This window comes from Mastomys coucha, unplaced genomic scaffold (assembly GCF_008632895.1).
Source record: "Mastomys coucha isolate ucsf_1 unplaced genomic scaffold, UCSF_Mcou_1 pScaffold9, whole genome shotgun sequence".
Classification (NCBI taxonomy): Eukaryota; Metazoa; Chordata; class Mammalia; order Rodentia; family Muridae; genus Mastomys; species Mastomys coucha.
Genome location: NW_022196915.1, coordinates 102,813,214 through 102,834,008, shown reverse-complemented (window position 1 = coordinate 102,834,008; position 20,795 = coordinate 102,813,214). Strand labels below are relative to the sequence as shown.

The 20,795-nt window shown below is 45.0% G+C and overlaps 1 protein-coding gene across 1 annotated transcript in view; it reads left to right on the top strand.

Annotated features, from left to right (window-relative positions):
• The first annotated feature begins 1,736 nt into the window (after positions 1–1,736).
• Dct (dopachrome tautomerase) overlaps positions 1,737–20,795 on the top strand; it is a 42,029-nt gene continuing 22,970 nt past the window's right edge. Inside the window, exons 1-6 of the mRNA XM_031362264.1 lie at positions 1,737–2,546; positions 11,047–11,346; positions 13,848–13,948; positions 14,644–14,810; positions 17,619–17,798; positions 19,710–19,845. Coding sequence (XP_031218124.1) covers positions 2,252–2,546; positions 11,047–11,346; positions 13,848–13,948; positions 14,644–14,810; positions 17,619–17,798; positions 19,710–19,845 — 1,179 coding nt within the window. The 5' untranslated portion in view covers positions 1,737–2,251. The remainder of the gene's footprint in view (positions 2,547–11,046; positions 11,347–13,847; positions 13,949–14,643; positions 14,811–17,618; positions 17,799–19,709; positions 19,846–20,795) is intronic.

Sequence of the window (20,795 nt, the reverse complement as noted above, 5' to 3'; positions counted from 1 at the left end):
CCCCAGCACCTACATAAGAAGCCAGGAACGGTGGTACACCCCTGTAATCCCTGACTTCAGATCCCCAGTACCTACATAAGAAGCCAGGAATGGTGGTACACCCCTGTAATCCCTGTGCTATGGAGGCAACAGAGCTGGATCCCTGGAACTTTCTGTCAGCTATTAACCAATGGTTCAATCGGAGACTCTGTCTCAAAAAACAAAATGGAGAGTGAGTGGGTAAACAGCTTATGTTTACCTTTGGCATCCACCTGCACATGCACATACAAACATGTGCACATGCATGCCTTCCAAAAACACATATACTGTAATGCACACAGCTACATGCATGCATGTGTACACATGCACACACACACACACACATGCACATGCATACATACACACATGTGCACACACACACAAATACATGCACATGTTCACATACACACACACATTTACATTGCTGATGCCCTGAATATATCATCAAGAGTCTGATTCAATGAACAGAACTCAGAGTTACACACTATTGAGTAAGTCACAGCTTAATATCACAGGGGTAGCACAGAGCACATGTGTGGGGACACCTGGGTACTTCCTCCCCCACTCCTTCCCTTCCTCCCTTCTTCCCTCTGTCCATCTCTCCTTCCCTCCCTCCTTCCCTCCCTCCCTTCTTCCCTCTGTCTATCCCTCCCTCCCTCCTTCCTTTCTTCCCTCTCTGTATCCCTCCCTCCTTTCCTCTGTCCTTCCTCCCTCTCTTCCTCCCTCCCTCTCTCCCTTACTTTTCTTCTTTCTTTTTAAGATGAGGGTCTCTCTACATAGCCATAGCTGTCCTGAGACTCACAATATAGACTGGGCTGGCTTCCAACTCACACAGGTTGCCCTGCCTCTGCCTTCTGAATGCTGGGATTAAAGTCACGGGGCTTTAGCCTACAGGAGTACATGCCTGGCTGCTGCGTACTTTTCTTAACCTTATGAGTTCCTTTGAAATTAACAAGACACTACACATTCATGTTCAAGGTACCCTTAGACCCTAACTGGAACAATTTTAAGTCAGCAGTTGGTGTAGGTCTCATGACACCAATACAGTCCAGTTTGCACCAGGAAGGGACAAATGGCTCCCACTGTCATCTGCACAGCCCGTGGTACCCTAGAGGAAGTGCATAGGGGCATTCCTTCCTAAATTAAAGCTTGATTATGCCAAACTTCAATGCAATCAAAAAATTTCCTTGCAAGCCCCACTCCAGCTTGTCCCATTGCCTTCTTTACAGAGAAATGACAATTGTGAATAATTGGTAGCATACTCTTCCACGCAAATTAAAAAGAAATCTGCTTCATGGATGTGCTGAACAAGAGAAGAGGGGGTTATTACTTGGAAGCAAGAAGATTCCTGATTGTGCAACAAAGCAGTTCCTTGTACACTGGCTTTAAATAAACGTTTCTTTATGGGGCGGGGGGCACATGATCTCCTGTGGCGGTCTCTCTCCCATGACAGCCAGCAGTCATGAGGGAGAAGTACTTAGAAATGCATAGGTCTGTAAAGGGCCTTTGACGGAATGTTCGCCGTATCTATTGACGCACTGGGAAGTCTGAGGTCACAAGCTTGGCAGGGACACATGAGCCCAATAAAGAGGCTGATTTTGCCCTCCTGACACAAAGCCAGACACTTTATCAGCTTCATTGTGCATTTAGGGTCATGTGCTAACAAAGAGGATTTCTCTAGTTATAATCCCCTTAATGATGGCTTCTCCCAGCCCTTCCCCCATGCCCCACCAGGGCCCCGTGGCTTGGTGAGCCAGAGAGAATAAAGGCAACACGGTGCTTGGCTTTTGAACTGAGTTCAAGGCAATTAAGGTCAAGGGCTAGGGAGAGAAGGAGGAGGCTTAGAAACATGGCAGCATAATAAGCAGTGTGGCTGGAGCACTCTGTAAATTAACTCAATTAGACCGAGCCTGATTTAACAAGGAAGACTGGCGAGAAGCGCTCCCCTCATTAAACTTGATGTTAGAGAAGCTTCTGGTGAAATTAAATTTGTGTTAGTTGTTTGAGTCACATAAAATTGCATGTGCATGGACACATGTGCACACGAGTAGGCTCTGTGATTTAGGTGGGAATTTTGAGAGGAAAGGAAAAGGCTAGAACTAAACAAGAAAAAAAAGAGAGAGAAAGAGAGAGAAAGAGTGAGCGAGGCTCCATACTCAGGAGTGGAAGACAAGGAGCAAAGCCAGACAGGAAACAGGTGGGCAGCCTGGCCAGGCCTCCCAATTACGAAGACATGGGTCTTGTGCGGTGGGGGATTCTGCTGGGTTGCCTGGGCTGCGGAATTCTGCTCGGAGCTCGAGCTCAGTTTCCCCGAGTCTGTATGACCTTGGATGGCGTGCAGAACAAAGAATGCTGCCCACCCCTGGGCCCCGAGGCAACCAACATCTGTGGATCTCTAGAGGGCCGGGGGCAGTGTGCAGAGGTGCAAACAGACACCAGGCCCTGGAGTGGCCCTTACGTCCTTCGAAACCAGGATGACCGTGAGCAATGGCCAAGAAAATTCTTCAACCGGACATGCAGATGCACAGGTGAGAGCATTGGGCAGACCCAGGTGTCACCGCATTTGAGCTCAGTGGTGAATCCGAGGGAGGAAAGCCATCCCTTTCTGAGGAGAGACACTGGTGACAAACTGTTAGGCTAGCTGCTTCTGGTGGCAAGCCTATTCACTCAGTAAGGCGGATAGATTGCTTACATGTTTCACGCCCTGCACATGTACTTATGAAAACTAAATCAACATTGTGTGGGCCACGCCTGAATTTCTGGACACATGCCAACATACCTTTGGCTTGTTTGGTGGGAAGGGAGGCTACAGAGATGGGGAGCCTTCTTTGAAACTAGAACAAGTCCTTTCAAGATGGATCGGGACCTCTTCTGCAATGGGTTCGCACTTGCTGAGGCGCTGGGTGCGGCTTGGCATGGGGCAGGCACAGAGGAGGCAGGTGCTACATAGAGCTGCCCTCAGCATTTCTCAGGATTTGAATAGACCGCAAACAGAGCCCATCGGCCTTGTTCAAGCCAGGACTGGACCGTAACTTTGCAGAGCTGGGGGGAATGGACCAAAGAAACTTCCTCAGAGAGATGCTATTAGGGACAGTGGCTTCCTTCTACTATGATCTGAATTCCAAGTGGGCAATATCAGACCTGCACACTGCCCTTCCTTTACAACCAGGGTCGCTCCCAGTACTCGGTTCTTTGAAATCTCCATTTTTGTTTCTTTGTTTCTGGGCTCTTAAGCCTTCCTCTATCTCACTTCTTCTGGCTTTTCAGAAACCGTGCACAACTGTAAAACACACTGAGTCTGGCATCTGAAAAATAAAAGTCCTGCAAGCAGGAGCTCCAGCAAAGCCCTCGGATGTGGCTCCTCGGTGGCCCGCTGCGTGCCTCGGTGGCCCGCTGCGTGCCGCTTCCCCTTCGGGCTTATTCCTGCTTTCCCACCTGCTGCTGAAGCGAGGGAGAGTATGGGCACTCCAGCTGTGTCAGGGTCAGAAACGCTAGCACAGAGAGAAGGTGTGACAAGCCCCAAAGTTCTGCCCTTATCATTTTGTTAGAAAATAGTTACTATTACGTTAGAAGTCCTGAGAGATCAAACCCAGAGCATGTGTATCCCAGGCAAGTGCTTCAGCACTGAACTACATGCCAGCCCTTGAAATGACAAATTATGTGATTTAATGGTCTAGTTCTGCTCTAGACATTGTAACAGAAGTTATGATAGCGTGTTGAATATAGATTATCCATTTTTCCCTGAGGCATTAAAGCTTTTACTCCAGTAGTCATTGCTCATAGGGTTTCAGCCCCATGAAGGTTGGGCGGGGGGACACACTGGATTCCACACTCGTGGTATTGGGAGCCACAGTAACATGGGTAACCTTTGTCTCAAACCTCAAGAACCTGGAATTATTTCCAGGTCAATAGACGGCAAAATGGTGTGTTTTTCAAAAGTTGAGCATCTGTGTTTTAGAGCCCTGGGGCGGATGCTTTAGTAGGTCAGATGAAACACTCACCCTACTTCCTCTTTATAGTTCTCACTTGGACAATGAGAGCACTTTTGCTTTTAAGAAGTGGAAGTGGAAACCGCAAGACACAGCAGAATAGAAATCTTATTTGCCATGTCTCTTTGTTGAGGAAGTATTTTGAATATTTCTTAAGAAGGACGTGAATGTGTGTCAAAAGGAAGGAAATAGGGAATGTGTCAGAAGTGGGATGATCCACAAGTTTCAGATATAAAACACCACGTTTCCAGAGGCCAATTCCTTGAGGCAGTGCTTCCCCCCTCAAGGCACGGTCTGCATCTCCAGCCACCAATCAGCCGTGACCACCCTCAGGGTCCATCCTCCTGCCTGGGGTTCACCTCCCTTCTATGGTTTACTTATCTCAGACTCACTCGGGACCACTGTTCATTCAGCCCTAACACTGCATATATACATGTTAAGGCTTCTTGATACATGCTGTTCATAACAGTTAGCTTGACAGATTACTCCTTTTATCTAGCTTTAAGAAATATGATTTCCAAACAAGATTCTGAGCACAATCACTATATACAATAATAGGTTTGTATACATGGATAGTCTCACAGCCCTGTTCCTCTTACAACAGTCAAGGAAATGGACAGGTGCACTATCTCCAGCAAGTTTTCTTGTGTGCTTCTTCAAGAATACTTGAGCTTTACTTGGTGGCACATTCGTAAGTGTACAATACCATGCTGTAGAGTGGATATCCAAAACTCTCCGTCTGTCACTGTGACTCCATACTCATTCAGCGGAGCCTCTACGTTTCCTCCCCTGCTGGCCTTCCTGGTGACCACCGTGCGCTCATCCTCTCTGGTTAGCTGACGACTTTAGATACTGCCTTGAAGACAGAGCAGGCATTGTTGTACAGTGGGGACTTATTTCACGGAGCACAATGTCCTTCAGGTTCATCTGCAGATTGTAGAGGTAGGTGATGATCCCACCACCTCTTCCTCCCCCTTTTTCAACTTAATAGCTCTTTTAGTTCTGGGACTTGAACCCAGGCCTTACACACATTAAGCAAACATTCTACCACCGAGCTACATCCTCAGCCTCCTTCCCCCTCCCCCAAGTCTTGAGACACAAGTCTTAGAGACTTGCAGTGGAAAGTGTCTTTGTTGTTATCATTTGGTGATGTGCCAACTCTTTCAAAGACAGATCCATGTTCTTCTGTTTCCCCTTTTAAAGAGCAAGCGATTTACCTTCCTTGAATAGTGTCTTTATAGTTCTCATGTACAATATGCAATTTATACTTGACTTTGAGCATCCCCAAGGTCCTTGGCTCTGAAAGCTGTCTAAAGTATTTGCAAATGGAGCACTTGGGACTCTCCTGGCCAACATGAAGTTTCTAAGGTAGAGATGGAAATGAGTGTGTGGCCGGCAGAAGGCTGGCGACCTTTGCACTGGCTGATTCCTTGAGAAAATAATGACTCCATGTTCTACTACAGGCTGGTGAGAGAAGCTTTAACCTCATAAAGGAAAACTAAAAACTAAACTAAAATAATGGAATTTGGTGTCTCAGTTCTCTATAGAGGATTTCTCTATAATCCGTGGGAAATTGGGAAAAGTGCTGAGTATGTATATCAGAAAGAGCCATGCTGCGGGAGATTTTGGCATTAGCCATTTCTTCCTGAGGCTCACCTGACAGTTAGCATTTATGAGCAGATGCCACTTGCAGCTGTCTCTTTGGGCTTTTTGAAATCCTTGGGCACTAAATAGTTTTTGAACAGTTGGCTGAGAACTTCTTGTTTGTACAAGTGACTAAGTGCCTCATTTTCCAATCTCTGAAATGGGGCTAATGATGAAACCACACTTGTAAAATCTTTTTGAGCTCTGCAGATGAAAGAACCTGTGTGAGCATAAAGTATTGTTATTAAAATAATAGAATCCCTAATTAAAAGGAATAGGCTATTTAGAGTTCCTTGTAAACTCACTAATCGGTGGTCGTTAAGCTTAGTCTAATGGCGTTTTGAGTTTAAGCCACGCAGCGCATGTATGGACTTGTGGTGTGTAGATGTTTTCTTTCTCCCCATCCTGGTTTTAAGTCAGGAGAGGATCTTCACTTTTTAAGTTTAGTTTTTGCTCAAGGACAATTTCACTCAATGTGAGATGGATTGGAGCCATCCCGTCCTTCTTTTCCCTGTTTCCCACCAATAGCAGCAAACATAATCTTTTGAATTGTGTTCCACTTGTGTATTTCTTACCACTGATGCACGAAGGAGAAGACTAACTCAGTTGGTGCAAGATACAACCAGGAAATTAAAAGAGATACAGAACATGTTGCATCTTGCTAGTTGTTTTCAGTATTTGATATACAGCTTAGGCCGCGTCTGTAAGCTAAAAACAGGAGGGACCTCGTGTGTGTGTAGAAAAGGAATTTTTTAACTCAGTAAACTTCCGAATTATAAACGATAAGTAGCAAGTATTTTCTGATGAGAAGTTTTGTGTGTGTGTGTGTGTGCATGTGTGTGTGCATGTGTCTGTGTGCTTGTGTATAAGTGAGTGCACGTGCGTGTGCGTGTGTGCGCGCGTGTATGTGTGTGCATATGTGTGTGCGTGTGCATGTGTGTGCATGTGTGTGCATGCGTGCGTGCGTGTGTGCGTGTGCGTGTGCGTGTGTGTGTGTGTGTGTGTGTGTGTGTGTGTGTGTGTGTACTTCCATTCTACCTCTATGCCCATCAGTGTTGTGAAGCACTGTGGCTCTTCTCCAGAGTCAGGAGTGATTGTTTTGTCTTTTGGCATCCCATGACACTTTGTTTCTACTTTTCCTGCAGCTTGAGGTGTGCTGCTGCCTCGTGTGCACTCCTCCCCGCCCCCTCTACTCCCCACCGGCTCCTTATTTGTGTCTGCATCCCCAGTGTCTGATACATGCTTCCTCCCTCCAGTTTCCAGTCCTTCCTCCATCACTCACTCACATGACATCTATCTATATATGAAGTGTGTTGAGCCCATGACATGTGGAGAGGGTGAGGGGCGAGATGTTCAAGGGTTCGTGTAGCAAAAGCCGAGGGCAAGCCATTGCTCTGCCTCTTGAAAAGCAGAGTTTTCTAAGATTATCAGCAGCAACACTTGGCATGGAGATTGTTGTGCCCTGACACCATTCTCTGAGCTCTGTAACAGCACAATTATTTTTCATAAGAATTCTGAAAACAGAACTCTTATTTAGACATAGTTAGTTAGCTCAGAGAGGTTGAGCTCAAAGCCACCAGCAGTGACAACTTGTCTGAAAATATAAAAAGCTGTGAGGACAGAGAAAAGCACGTTGAAATTTGTTTTAAGACTACTTTTTAGAATAGAATATCTTTTTATTTATTCTTTGGCAACTTTACACTTGTGAATAATGCATTTTAATCTTATGTACCCCATCTTCTAGAGACCCCCAACTTTCCCTTTTTGCTCTCCACAGGAGAGAGGATTTTTAAAAACAATTTTAAGTTCAAATAGCAAGTCAAGAGTCCAGAGATTACCTAGACATCCTCTTCCATCTATGAACCTCCTTAGTTTCATACTCCTGTTTAGTTTTGACTGTAATTAGGTTTTAGATGTTCAGTAAGTGATTCGCTATATAAAGAAATAAGGAAGAAAGTTATTGATGACAGTGTTTCCACCAATTAGAAGAATCATTACAAGCATTGTAGAGATGATCACAAGCCGTTCTACATTAGGCATCTCAAGAGTCAGAAATATTTCATGACTTTTAATGTGAGAGTGTATTAAAGTCACTGCTAGAAAATTTAAATGTATTTTTTTTAATATTTAAAAATGTAAGACTTTTTTAGTCCATAGAAAAACTAGATAGAAAGGGTTGAGGAGATGGCTCAGCTGATAAAACATTTGACATACAATCACGATCCCCAGCAAATCATTCACAGGGCAAGGTTTGTTGTGTACTAAAAACAAAACAAAACAAAACAAAACAGAAACAAAACAAAAAAACAAAAGACCTTTACTATTATTTTCTTACTTTTTAGTGATTTTAATATGTATAGGAAGCATTAGTGAGAGAACCACTAATGGCAATCAATGAACCTTGTCTTATGACTTCTGTACAGAAGAGAGTGTTTTATTCCAGATAGCATACAGCCAACTATCAACTGTAAAGGGTTAAAATGTTTAAGTTTTGATCCTGGTGCCTACCACTTGGGTCACTGTAAATGAAGGCCTTCATTAAGGTTCAGCAAGCATGATGAGCTGGACGGTCACTTCAGACAACCCAGCTAACTGCTTTCCATTTCCCTGTAGTCTCTCCTGTAAACAAACAAACAAACGAAACAAAAAAACCCTTTATTATTTAAAAATATTTATTTGCTTTTATTTTGTGTTTGTGAGTGTTTGCCTGCTTGTGTATTGTGTAGATTGTAGGGGCCAGAAAAGATCTCCTACAGTTGTGAGCTGCTGTGTGCATGCTAGGAATTGAACCCAGGTCCTCTGCAAGGACAGCGGTGACCTTAATCTGTGAACCATCTCTGCAGCTCTCCATGTGCACTTGGAATTTCAGTGCTGCAAAGGCAGAGGCAGGTTGGTTCCTGGAGCTTGTGGGCCAGACAGACAGTTTAGCTGAACTGGGGAGTCCAGATTCAGTGAGACTGTTTCAAAAATAAAGTGGAGAGAGAGGGAAGATGCTTAATGACTTCTACATGCATATATGCACACACACACACACACACACACACACCACACACACACACACACCACACACACACCACACACACACATACACACCACACACACATACACACCACACACACACACACACACCACACACACACCACACACACACACACACACCACACACACACACACACCACACACACACACACCACACACACACACACACACACACACACACACACACACACACACACTCACATCCTTTACTTGTGTCCACGCTTCCCTGTCTGCTACTGCCAGCAATCTGCTTCTCACTGCTCTTGGGTTCTTTCCCACTGAAGAGAGCTGACTATGTGCTTTCTGAGCAGAGAGATGACTGACTATGTGCTTTCTGAGCAGAGACTTTAAAAACAGCTGCAAGTTTGACTGAGTGCTCAACTGAGTAGTAAGTATTCTTCAGACATAAAATTTTATTTGATCATTTCTCAAAAAAAAAAAAAAAGCTATTTGTGTTGTGTAGACGCTACCCAGTGGGTAGTAGGTATTTTCTTTCTTTCCCTTTTTGTCCTGATGATGCTGGACATGGAAACCAAACCAAGTGCTTCACCACTGAGCCAGGCCTCCTTGGTGAATAAACATAAATAAAATAAATGAGATTCCAAGTGGCCAAGGGAACACAGCTCAGGTCATTTTGATGTCTGGGCCCCAGGCTGCGGATGCAGGTCAGTGGCTGAAGAACTGGGTACCATACCCCTCAACCAGCTCCACCAAAATGCGGTCTAGAGATGATCTGCTTTGAACTTAAAAGCAGGGGTGTGTAGCTCACGCAGGGAGGGATTTTGGAAGACAAGGAAAAGTGTTCCAGGCACAGGAACAATAATAGTTCGGAGGGCCATGAGGTAGAGGCAGAGGCTGAGCGGGAGGTGGTCATCCTGCATTAAACACTTGGAGTTTGCCCTTTAATCTTCTGGAGATAAGACTATTATCTCCTTGTGGGAAGAACACTAAACTTTCCCTCTCAAATGTACCTGAGGAATGAGCTGTTGATTATGCCCCAAGCAGAAAACCCACAAGGTTGAGTGCAAAGGCAATGAAAGAATTTAGGCTTAGCCACCAGTCCTGGGGGCATTCGAGAGCCTGCTCACTTAGTTCTTGTCCTTTGCATGTGGGAAAGCAGAGGAGCTTTGCTGCAGACAGAAAATTCTAAAGGGTTTGCACTTCTCCACATCACCTCAGTTCATTCACTTCTATGCCAACATCGATTTTTGTCTTAATGCTGTCTCATTCGTGAAAGGAACCAGCATTTTTAAAGTTAGATGCCACCCAAATTCTGCAAGTCAGTTTGTTTGTCATTGTTGTTATTGTTGTTATATTATTATTTTATTATTATTAATTTTCCAGACAGGGTCACACTGTGTAGCCCTGGCTGTCTCATCCTAGAACTCAGTGTATGAACCAGGCTGGCCTCAAGCTAACAGTGCCCCACACGTCTGTGCCTACTGAGTGCTGGGATTGCTCATTAAGTCAGCGGATCAGTCTCTGCTGGCCAAGTAGGATGGCTGGGGCAAACAGTGGAGCTTAGCAAGGTCAGGCCAGGTTGGGGTGTGCAGAGGACGTTAGGAGAGATAGCTCCGAAATGTCCAAGAGCAGAAGAGTTCCTTTGCGAGGGCCACTGCAACACGTCATTGCAGACACGGACAGAAGGAACAGAAGTGATTTTCTACGAGTGCTGGAGGTAGAAGCCTGAGTCTGAGGCGTTAGCAGGGCTCGTGCCTCTGAGCCCCCTCCCCTGGGCTTCTGGGCTGTATTCTCACATAGTCTTCCCTTTGCATACAGTACAGTCATACGGGGCAAGGGGCTACTGCTCCCGTTCCCTTATTTTTACCTTAACTGCCATGTCAAAAACATGATTTCCAAAACTGGACGGATGCTAAGGTTCTGGGGACCGAGACTCCTCCTCTGTCCCCCTCCCCTCCTCCCCTCCTCCTTCTCTTTGTCCTTGTCCCCCTCCTCCTCCTCTTCCTCTTCCTCCCTCCTCCTCCTCCTCCATCTTCCCCCATCCTCCTCCTCTTTTGCTTTAACAATAGAAAATGATTTCTATATGGTAGTAGAGGCTGCAAACCCAAGAACAAGGCAGCAGCATAGGTCCTGGGTTCTCGGAGGTCCCTGTGCCTGTTCTGAGCACCCTCCCCCTCCCCCCTGCTTTCCCCCTCTCCCCACCCCGTGCCCTATCCAGTGCTTTCTTTCCATGTCCTGTCATGGTCTTCCTGTATTGGTCATCTCCCCTCATTTCCCTTATAATCATCTGTTCTTGTCCATTCTACTTGGAATTCCAACTGAGAATTTTGTTCCAAAGTATATAACCTCACACTGATTTCCTATCTCCCACGGCCTCTCTCTCTCTCTTAATCAGGAAACTTTGCTGGTTATAATTGTGGAGGCTGCAAGTTTGGCTGGACCGGCCCTGACTGTAATCGGAAGAAGCCGCCCATCCTAAGGAGGAATATCCATTCCCTGACTGCCCAGGAAAGGGAGCAGTTCTTGAGCGCCTTAGACCTGGCGAAGAAGAGTATCCTTCCAGACTATGTGATCACCACGCAGCACTGGCTGGGGCTGCTTGGACCCAACGGAACCCAGCCCCAGATCGCCAACTGCAGCGTGTATGACTTTTTTGTGTGGCTCCATTATTATTCTGTTCGAGACACATTATTAGGTGGGTTTTCCCCATTGGCTTAACGCGCATCATTAGAGGCGTGTGACCGGGTCGGGGTATGGGATGAGAAGTCATTTGATACAAGTTAATTAACATGGGAGCAACGTTAAGCGAGGTTACATGTAGGTCTGGCAGAATGACCAAACACGGCCCGTAGCTCAAAAGAGGCCGTTTCTTTCTGTTCTGCAGTTATTTTAAACCTCCCCAGTTTATATTCCTGGTTCAGTGTCTAATCCTAGCTCTCTGTGAAACTTAATCCTCAAAGGCCTGAGCAAAGTGGAGGCAAATTCCTTCTGATTCCAAGAAAAAAAAAATCAACTTTGGCTTGAAAGCTGGCTCTGGCCTTTTCTTCAAAGTAGAGAATTAACTGAACATCTGCCAAGGAGCGCAGCATTTCCTTGTCATGAAATGCAGGATCTGTACTAGAAATGCGGGGACCATTTAAACTCACATCTTTAGGCTTTCAGTTGGAAGTTCGCTGGAGGTTGCTTCCTTGTAGGACATGTGGCTTGTCACTGTTCTCTCCTTCCACTCTGATGTGGGCTTCGTGGATAGAACTCTGGTGTCCAGGCTTAGGTGGCACGTGTCTCTAACTTCTTGCTGGCCACGAGCATCAGCTCGCTTCACTACTTTTTAAAGCATCCAACATACGCCTAATCATCCACATGGCTAAACAAGAGGAACTCTACGTTGCTGTGGCTCGGCTTCAATGTTTCCTTGACAATACAATTCCAAAATGCTGGGAGGCTTTCAGATTCCACGAAGATGGCCTTTGACCCCAACACGTGCTGTGGTGCGCATGATCCCCGCCTCCACAATACTAACGAAATGATGCTTGTGAAATACTGAGGACTCTCCCAGAACCTAAAGCCTGGGGTCTGGGTGGCACATGGTGCCGGAAGTTGATAGTCACACAGTCCTCAAACAGCTATAGCTTTGTCCCCAGTTACCCATGGACAGAGAAGAAGCCATTGGTTTGCTCTAGGAGACTTTGAGTCCATTTTAGATTCTTTTCATAACAGTCTGTACACTGGCCATTTCTGCTGCTGTCCCTACTCCAGGGTCCCCTCCCTGGGTCAGGGCGAACAAAGGCATTGAGCGCCCTGGGGCTGGTGCAGAGCTCTCTCTCTCTCTGTCTCTCTCTGTCTCTGTCTCTCCTCTCTCTGTCTCTCTGTCTCTCTCTGTCTCTGTCTCTCTCCATCTCTCTCTCTGTCTCTGTCTCTCTCCTATCTCTCTGTGTCTCTCTGTCTCTCTCTGTCTCTCTCTGTCTGTCTCTATCTGTCTCTGTCTCTCCTCTCTCTCTGTCTCTCTGTGTCTCTCTCTCTGTCTCTCTGTCTCTCTCTGTCTCTGTCTCTCTGCCTCTCTCTCTCTGTCTCTGTCTCTGTCTCTCTCTCTCTCTCTCTCTCTCTCTCTCAGCACTTCACTCTTTCACCTGTCCATCACCAGTCCACATCATTTGACGTCCCTCTCATAGTTTTGTGTAGAAAACTCGAAACTTTCCTTTAGTCAAAAACCCATTTTTTAGAAAGGTTGTGTGGCCAGCAGCAGTGACAGAAGCTCTGCTTTTAGTGTGAGTGTTGTTAAAACCTGCCTCACGGGGAAGCATCCATCTTCCTTTATCCACAGATGAGGGTAAAAAGCCTTTATCGTTTTCCTGTCATTACTCTGAGGAATTTTTGCTTTATGAGAAGATAGCCTCTCAAGAGGAAAGGAAAACTATAGTTTCTGGTCCCATCTAGGAACTAAATTTATATTCATGTCTGTTCAGCTCTCTGAAGTTATTACAGGTACTTTGAAAGAGCTAAAGTGAGCTGAAGTTTTCTGCATAACCATCAAAAGCTGCAATGGAAGGCAGAAGGCAGATGGAGCAGGCAGCAAGAAGGGCGTTAAATTGCCCAAAGCGCTTCACTGAAACGGGCAGTTCCAGTGGCCAGCTAAATTGGTTGCAGCATATTTTTTTTCTCTTCTGGTCTCAGTGACCATACTTGTCAGCTGGTGGTTCTAGCTGATTGATGGGTGAGGCAGCATTCTCAAAAAGCTCTTTTTGGATGTATAAAGGCCACATTAGCACCAAGCATGGTTGAAGTTACTACATTATTAAGTAATCTCGTCTGTTATAAATTTATGCAATCTTAAAGAGTAAGTCAGAAAATCTTTAAAATGCATTTCATTTAGGTCTTAGGGATTGACACTTTTAGACAGCATTTTATTTTGATGCATTGTGTAAAAATTAGAATATGTAACCAGACCCTGACTGCTGAAATTGACTTCTTTCCCAGCTCTCTGCTAAAAATCAAAAGTTTGAGGAATGAAAGTGATGACTTTGTGAAAGTGCTAACTGCTTTGGAAACTCTCATCATTCTTCCTACTGTTGCTTTTACAATAGATACATGGTTTTTAAACTAAGACACTGTGGGCCTTTTGGACACAGACATACCCCCTGATAAGGTTTAACTTCTTAAGTATTCTGTTTTCTGATCTCTATTTCCCAACTGTTTTAGGTCCAGGACGTCCGTATAAAGCCATTGATTTTTCTCATCAAGGGCCTGCCTTTGTCACATGGCACAGGTACCATTTGTTGTGGCTGGAAAGAGAGCTCCAGGTTGGTCAAAGCCCTGTGCTTGGTGTCTCCAAAGGATTTGCGTTTATGGAGTATGTGATGTTTGATACACGTATTTCAGTGATAACAAGTGGGAACCCCAGTGCTCTCAGTGTTCAGGCAGCTTTCCTCTCCCTCTGTGCTGAGAACCTAAGGATGCTCTCAGTGTTCAGGCAGCCTTCCTCTCCCTCTGTGCTGAGAACCTAAGGATGCTCTCTTTAGTACTTGTGCTGATGACCCAGTGTGGAGACTTTTACCTTCCTACTGTACATTCCATCTCTAGACATTTCCTTCTTCCAAATTCCTTCTACATTCTATGCACTTGATAATTTTTTTTTCTTTTTCAGATGTTACATATGAGTGAGACTATGGAACACTTTTTAGAATCTGATTTATTTCACTTAGCCCGATGTCCTCTAGGTTCATCTACATTGTTGCACATTGCAGTGCATTGTTGCACATTGCAGCACATTGGTAGGATTTCCTTCTGTATTAAGGCAGAACAATTGCACTGTGCTTTTTTACACATATGCACAAATGCATACGTGAGATTTATATATTTATGTGAATATATACAAATATACTTTTATATATTGATATTTCTTTGTCAATCTGAGAAGCAAGCCAGCCATTGTCTTCACACCTTTGTGTAGCATCTGACACACAGGGAAAGTGATGGGACTTCCATTTGCTTTTAGAGACTCACTGGCAACGAGTCCTTTGCTTTGCCCTATTGGAACTTTGCAACTGGGAAGAATGAGTGTGACGTGTGCACAGATGAACTGCTTGGGGCAGCAAGACAAGATGACCCAACCCTGATTAGTCAGAACTCAAGATTCTCTACCTGGGAGATTGTGTGTGACAGGTAATGCAGCATAACTCTGGAGACCACTTTCCCTGACACACTATGTTTCTTTATATTTCTCTTTCTGTGAAATATAGAGCTATGTTTACATGTTTCTGAAAGCAGTTTTCCTATGGGAGGCAGGAATTTAAACATTAAACCTCTGAAATTAAAAAGCAGATGTATGGAAATCCTATTTTTGAGTTGAGTGTCCTTAGGCATCATTTTGAGACCAGGAACACCATTTCACAACCAGGAGAGACTCTAGCATTCGGCCACCCTTTTGCTGAGCGCCAAGCCTATCCTTGGTGATGCAACGCTGCTGGGAACACAAGGACGAATAAGACCCAGATGTTCTGCATTTACAGAGATCAATTTGTGGTAAAGAAATTACCAAGCAGTCTGAGAAGTTCTCTAATAGGTGTGTGTGTGAAGCCAAGAAGGGAGTCAGGACAAGCCTTCAAGGGCGTGGAGCTGATGGTTCTGAGACAGAAAAGAGGCACAGACTCCAGCTCGAGGTGGGGGAAAGCAAGGAGGGTATGTTCAGATGGCAGGTCCTAGGTGTGGAAGCATCATACACCACTCTAGAGAAACCTCTGGAAGTAATGTGGTGGATCTGGGTCACAGGTTCCTGAAGTGTTGTGTCGGATACCAGCACAGGCCTTGGGTCTGAGAGGCTCAACAATAGCCCCCAGTTCCTGAAGGCCACGTGAGGAAATAAGTGAGCCAGAGGCCAGGGACTTGTTTCTCTGTCTAGGTGCAGTTGAATGATCCCATCTGGCCTTTGGAGGTTTATTCCAAGATTTCCAGGCGTACCTGCCTGGTGCCTCATATAGCACCAAACACTACGCACTATGCCTTCTCCTGCTTACGACAAAATTTAATTTATGAATTAGGCAGAGTAAGAGATCAACAACAATTAGTCATAAAACAGAACAATTCTAGTAGTGTTCTGAAGAAGACCCATGTGAGCACAGCCTCCTCTTTCAAAATGCTTCAACTTCTCAGTGCACTGTCAGGATATTTTAGACCAGAGTTGAGTTCAGGGAACTAAGCATAAAAAACCAACATTGTGGATAAGGGGAAATAATTGAGCCTCAGAAAAGGTTTCCTTAAGAGCTTTCTCTGCCTTCCTTCATTTATTTTTTCTTTCCACATTCCCATGTTTGAAGTTGTAATCTGCTTTTCTATACCACATCATTCAGCAACATCAGGGCCTACCTCCATGGCCAGCACTGGTTCTAGGCACATAGTTGTTCTGAGAGGCCTGCCCTGAGTGGATGTGTGTTGTGAGGCGCCTGCTCTGGGTGTAAGTGTGTGGGGAGGGGCCTGCCCTGGGGTGCATGTGTGTTCTGAGGGGTCTGGGCCTGCCACAGGAACACCTTTGATGTTCTGTTCTTGTTCTCAAGCCCTCAGTCAGGCCTCAGCTAGAAGGATGTTCTAGATACACCCTTGCACAGCTTCACTCAGTTCCACAGAACACCATTGCTACCATGCCTTTGTCTATTCACAAGGGATATGAGAAGAAGTTTCTGTGCTCATGTCTAAGTCCAAAGAATAATCAGTTCAAAGTGCGCTTTAAAAAAAAAAATATTTGGAACATCTTCTAGCCTCCCTAGATGAAGGTGAATATATTACTATTCATCTCTGAGAACCCACACATGTCTGACTCGGGGCCTCTTATTTCACAGACCACCTCACTGGAACGCGCTCTGGGCAATGATGCCTGGAAGCCCTTTTGGCTGAGGTTGGGGTCCTGGCACCCTCCGTCTTTGCATGTTCTCATCCTTTCTCCTCACCACTTTTTCCCGAACTCTCTGTAACCCACATAGTAATGTCTTTAAAATCTACCTCCATCTATGCATCAGAACTCTGATGATGAGATTCCAGGCTGCCAGTGGCCTGTGTTGTGGACGCTCCCTCTCAGCCTCGCATTTACCACCTAACTTCATTCTCAACTCCTTTCACTCAGTTCCTAATATGGTTTTTATTTTTGTACTTATAATAATTATTATCTCACAGCCCAGAGAGAAGGCTGAGTGAGATAGAACTTTAGAGAGAAGGGTAAGAATACTTGATGAGAAACTGTGAGACTGGAGTTTACATCCCAGCACACACTGGATAAGCTGGGCACCGCAGGCAGGTCTATAAGCCCAGCTCCAAGGCAGAGGAGTGGAGAAGGCTTGCTGACACTTGCTGGCTTCTAGCTAAGGAAACATGACCCTCAGGTTTTTGTACCCCCCCCACGCATGTGCACATACATTCACATAAATAAGCATAGGAACTAATAGTTTTATTATACAAATTACAGGGTATAATATTGATAACTGTGTGTACATATATGTATTCAATGTAGACAATCAAATCAAAGTATTTAAGACTTTCATAATATTTTATTACTGCATTTTATTTGTATAATTATGATTTTTCTTCGGCTTCCTAGGATTCTCCAGTTATCCTATATGCTTTTCCCAGCTCTACACAGATATTCCCCCCAAGCTGGCTGTGTAATGGGAGCCACTGTATTACCCCTTTAATTTTTTTCAAGCTCAATTACAATTACAGTTGTCACCATTTTGCTTGTAAACCTGTCACTGTGTTTTGAATGGAATGATAATTACTATTACATTTACTCCTGTACTCTTGTTTGGGCAACCACGTTTTTGAAATGTCTCTGTCCATGATTATTTTTAAGGGTGTTGTTTTTTACACCTAGTTTGGACATTGTAAAGTAACTAATGACCACGACCCTCGTGGACTTGCTTGGATCAAATTCATGGTACCATGCACAAGTTAAGACATATCGTTTTTTAATGTTACAAATCTTAGCTTGGATGACTACAACCGCCGGGTTACACTGTGTAATGGAACCTATGAAGGTTTGCTGAGAAGAAACAAAGCAGGCAGGAATAATGAGAAATTGCCAACCTTAAAAGATGTGCAAGACTGCCTATCTCTCCAGGAGTTTGACAGCCCTCCCTTCTTCCAGAACTCTACCTTCAGCTTCAGGTAGGCAATGGTGTCTTCCACTAACTACCCCCACTAACTACCCCCACTAACTATCCCCACTAACTACCCCCACTAACTACCCCACCCTCCTGACACTGAGTCCCTTCCATGCAGACCCTCATCGTGACGAGACCCCCAACCAAAACCTTGCTTTTGTTACTACTTCATAAACTTAATTTTGCCACTGTTATGAATTGTAAGGTAAATAATTTTTAGAGACAGAAGTTTGCCGAAGAGGTCACAACCCACAGGTTAAGAACCACTGCACTAGTGGGAACAAAAGAACCCAGGCACTGGCAGACACCTCCAAATCTGAATATTTGAGAAAGGCTTAAGAACACAGGGTAAGGCGGGGCTAATGGTGAGAAATGTACTCTTACCAGTACTGTAGTCTCGTTAGCTTCTAAATGCTCAATGCCATCCTAGTTTCTGATTTCTGTATACGTACAGGCATTACCCTGGGAGCCACAGCATCTCATTAGCTATCACACTGTAACAGTATTCAAACTCTTACTATTATTTTCTTACTTACTTTCTTAAATCTGACATTAGAAGCTCATCAGTCACAAATCTTAATATTGGGCTCTGACTCTCAGGGGAATAAATATTTAGCTTAAAATATTTATTACACAACAAAATAACCTGATACTTGAAACTTAAAGATCAGCCATCAGTTTCCTCTCACCACAGAAGAGCGGTGACAAATATATATATGTACATTAGGTTCTCCCAAAGATGCACGAGGTGTCCACGGGAGAGAAGGTCACCTTCCCCAAAACTGAATTTGTTCTCTTTCTCTACGAGCCTCAACTCCCCACACATAAATTGCACAACTTATACCAGGTTAGGGGCTGCGTAGGCAGAACTCAGTTTCAGGAACTTTGCTGAGTGTACCAGGGATTGAACCTGGTGCGGGAAGCGGGCATGGTCCTTAGAGCAGTGTCAAAAGTAGGCAAAGGGCTGAGCATGATGCACGCCTTTAAGTGCAGCACTTGGGAGGTAGCGGCAGGGCAGGTCTCTGTGAGTCTCAGGCCAACTTGGTCTGCATAGTGAGCTGCAGGCCAGCCAATGAGATTCTGTTTCAAATAATCAAACAAAAAAAGTTGGTAAGGGATAACATTTTAAGACTGTTTTAAAAAGTAGCATGCATTCATTCTTCCTTGTGATTAAAATGCTGTTGAGCCGGTCTGCATTCTCTCCAGGCTTGAGCTGAGAGCATCCTTATGAATCTTGGATCATAATCACTGGCACCGTTTGAGGGTCACTTAGGAACATGCATAGTACGACCCAGCCTGCCCTTACTGGGTAGGAATCTAAGGACGGGTCATGAACATTTTCTTTCCTTCTTCCAAGGTAATCTTCCTTTCGAGTTTCACTGTGGCAGGGTGTAGATGTTTGGAATTTCTTGAAACTAGAGAAGGAAACAATAAGGGCCATGCTCACTTCCAGCACCAGGTTCAAGCCCTGATACAGTCAGCAAAATTCCTGAAATCAAGTTCTGCCTACCCTGCCTTACCCCTAGCCTGGTGTGAGCTATGTAATTTATGTGTGGGGGTTAAGGCTTGTAGGGAAAGAACTGGTCATGTATGGCACAGAGATGAAAAGCCCTGGCAATAACGATATGAAGGAAACAGTCTTTGACTTTCAAGGGTACAGAAAATAAGAATAAAGAGACATAGTTACACTGTGCACAAAAGAGAACAATGTAACCGGGCTGCAGGGCTGCAGGAGCAGCATTGACTGGGTTCCTCCCCTTGCAGAAGATTATAACAAAAGGTGGAGGTGAAAGACTCTTTAGTCAGTTAGCGACTGAGCCTCTGCTAGCCTTATGCAGCATCGGAGAAGATGGCTGGGTAACGTTGGGACTTTGGATGATCTTCACTGAAGTCACCACACTCTGGTTTCTCTCAGGAATGCACTGGAAGGATTTGATAAAGCCGACGGAACACTGGACTCTCAAGTCATGAACCTTCATAACTTGGCTCACTCCTTCCTGAATGGGACGAATGCCTCTCCACACTCAGCTGCCAACGATCCTGTTTTTGTGGTACGTTAGACTCAGAACTTTCAAAGCTGTTTCTACATGTGATGGTGGATTCATTGGCTTCGCAGTGAAGGGAGTGCTGATGTTTCACTCTGTAACCTCTCTGCCTAGATACTTTAGTTTGAAGCCACACAGGGCATATGGGTAGGTAGCCTATGAAGCCATAACCAATCCTTTAGGAATGGTTGGATTTAGATAGACTTAACCAGGAATTTACAGTCCAGAGAGAAGTTTACAAGTTAGCAGAATGCTGTCAGTAATCTAACAAATTGTATACCACAAATTAGCATAACTGTAAATGGTGTTGCTTGGTGAGTGAGTGGCGTTGAGGAGTGTGCACTGCACACAGACTACACTTGTTTGCCTGGAAGAAACAAAGGCTTGGGTAGTGTCTTAGTCAGGGTTTCTATTCCTGCACAAACATCATGACCAAGAAGCAAGTTGGGGAGGAAAGGGTTTATTCAGCTTACTTCCACATTGCTGTTATCACCAAAGGAAGTCAGGACTGGAACTCAAGCAGGTCAGGAAGCAGGAGCTGATGCAGAAGCCATGGAGGGATGGTCCTTACTGGCTTGCTCCTCCTGGCTTGCTCAGCTTGCTTTCTTATAGAACCCAGGACTAACAGCCCAGGGATGGCACCACCCACAAGGGGCAATTGAGAAAATGCCCCACAGCTGGGTCTCATGGAGGCACTTCCCCAACTGAAGCTCCCTTCTCTGTGATAATTCCAGCCTGTGTCAAGTTGACACACAAAACCAGCCAGTACAGGTAGCAAGAAAGGAGGAGGAAAGGGGAGGCTGGATGGATGGGAAGTATAGATGCTCTCAGCCATGGCAGTGATGTGAAACCAGGACAGGAGACAGGACAGAAGACAGCCAAGAGAGAAGGACAGGAGTCAGCCATGAGAGACAGGACAGGAGACACAGCCATGAGAGACAGGACAGGAGACACAG